This window comes from Aptenodytes forsteri, unplaced genomic scaffold (genome assembly GCF_000699145.1).
Source record: "Aptenodytes forsteri isolate BGI_AS27 unplaced genomic scaffold, ASM69914v1 Scaffold134, whole genome shotgun sequence".
Taxonomy (NCBI): Eukaryota; Metazoa; Chordata; class Aves; order Sphenisciformes; family Spheniscidae; genus Aptenodytes; species Aptenodytes forsteri.
Window position 1 is genome coordinate 231347 of NW_008795694.1, and position 716 is coordinate 232062.

Sequence of the window (716 nt, forward strand, 5' to 3'; positions counted from 1 at the left end):
CCCGCGCCCCTCTTCCTCTTTCCCGGGGCGGGGCAGGTCCTGCCTGGCCTCCTGGGCCCCATCCCACACCGGAGTGGTCTTGGGGCTGCCCCGAGGGCAAAGTGGCTCCCTGCCTACACGGGCAGGAGGGGCCCCTGCCTGCTGACACAACTCCCCTCTGCCCGCAGTGTCCACCAAGCCCATCAGCGAGGAAACTGTCCGCTCAGAGCTGCTGATCCCGGCGGCACGGCCAGCGGACACCGGCAACTACACCTGCACGGCCGCCAACTTCTTGGGCAACACCTCGGTGACCATCACCCTCCGCGTGGGGGCCCCGTGGGCATCCACCACCCCCCCGGCCTGGGCCCCCATTGCCCCTGCTGAGCCAGGCGCCCACGTAGAAGTGCGCATCGCCAAGCAGACGGTCTATGGCATCACCCTGGAGTGGTTTGCGGTGGCGGCGGCAGCAGCGGATCCGGGGGAGACCTGGTACACCCTCCTGGTGGGCCGCTACGATGCCGCCCAGAAGGATGCCATCTACATCGGGCCCGGCGTCAACACCTACTCAGTGACTGACCTGCTGCCGGCCACCAAGTATGAGGTCTGCGTGGCTGTGCGCAACCAGGCGCCTCGCAAGCGCCAGTGCGTCGTCTTCGTTGCGGGCAGCGACATCAGCCAGCTGGAGCAGCGCGAGAAGCTCATCCACATCATTGTCATCATCTGCGCCATGATGCTGG

At 67.3% G+C, this 716-nt stretch overlaps 1 protein-coding gene across 1 annotated transcript in view; it reads left to right on the plus strand.

Annotated features, from left to right (window-relative positions):
• The window catches only part of LRIT2 (leucine rich repeat, Ig-like and transmembrane domains 2), a 4886-nt gene that overhangs the window by 3212 nt on the left and 958 nt on the right, over positions 1 to 716 (plus strand). The window contains exon 3 of the mRNA XM_009282917.2: positions 168 to 711. Within this exon, the coding sequence (XP_009281192.2) occupies positions 168 to 711 (544 nt within the window). The remainder of the gene's footprint in view (positions 1 to 167; positions 712 to 716) is intronic.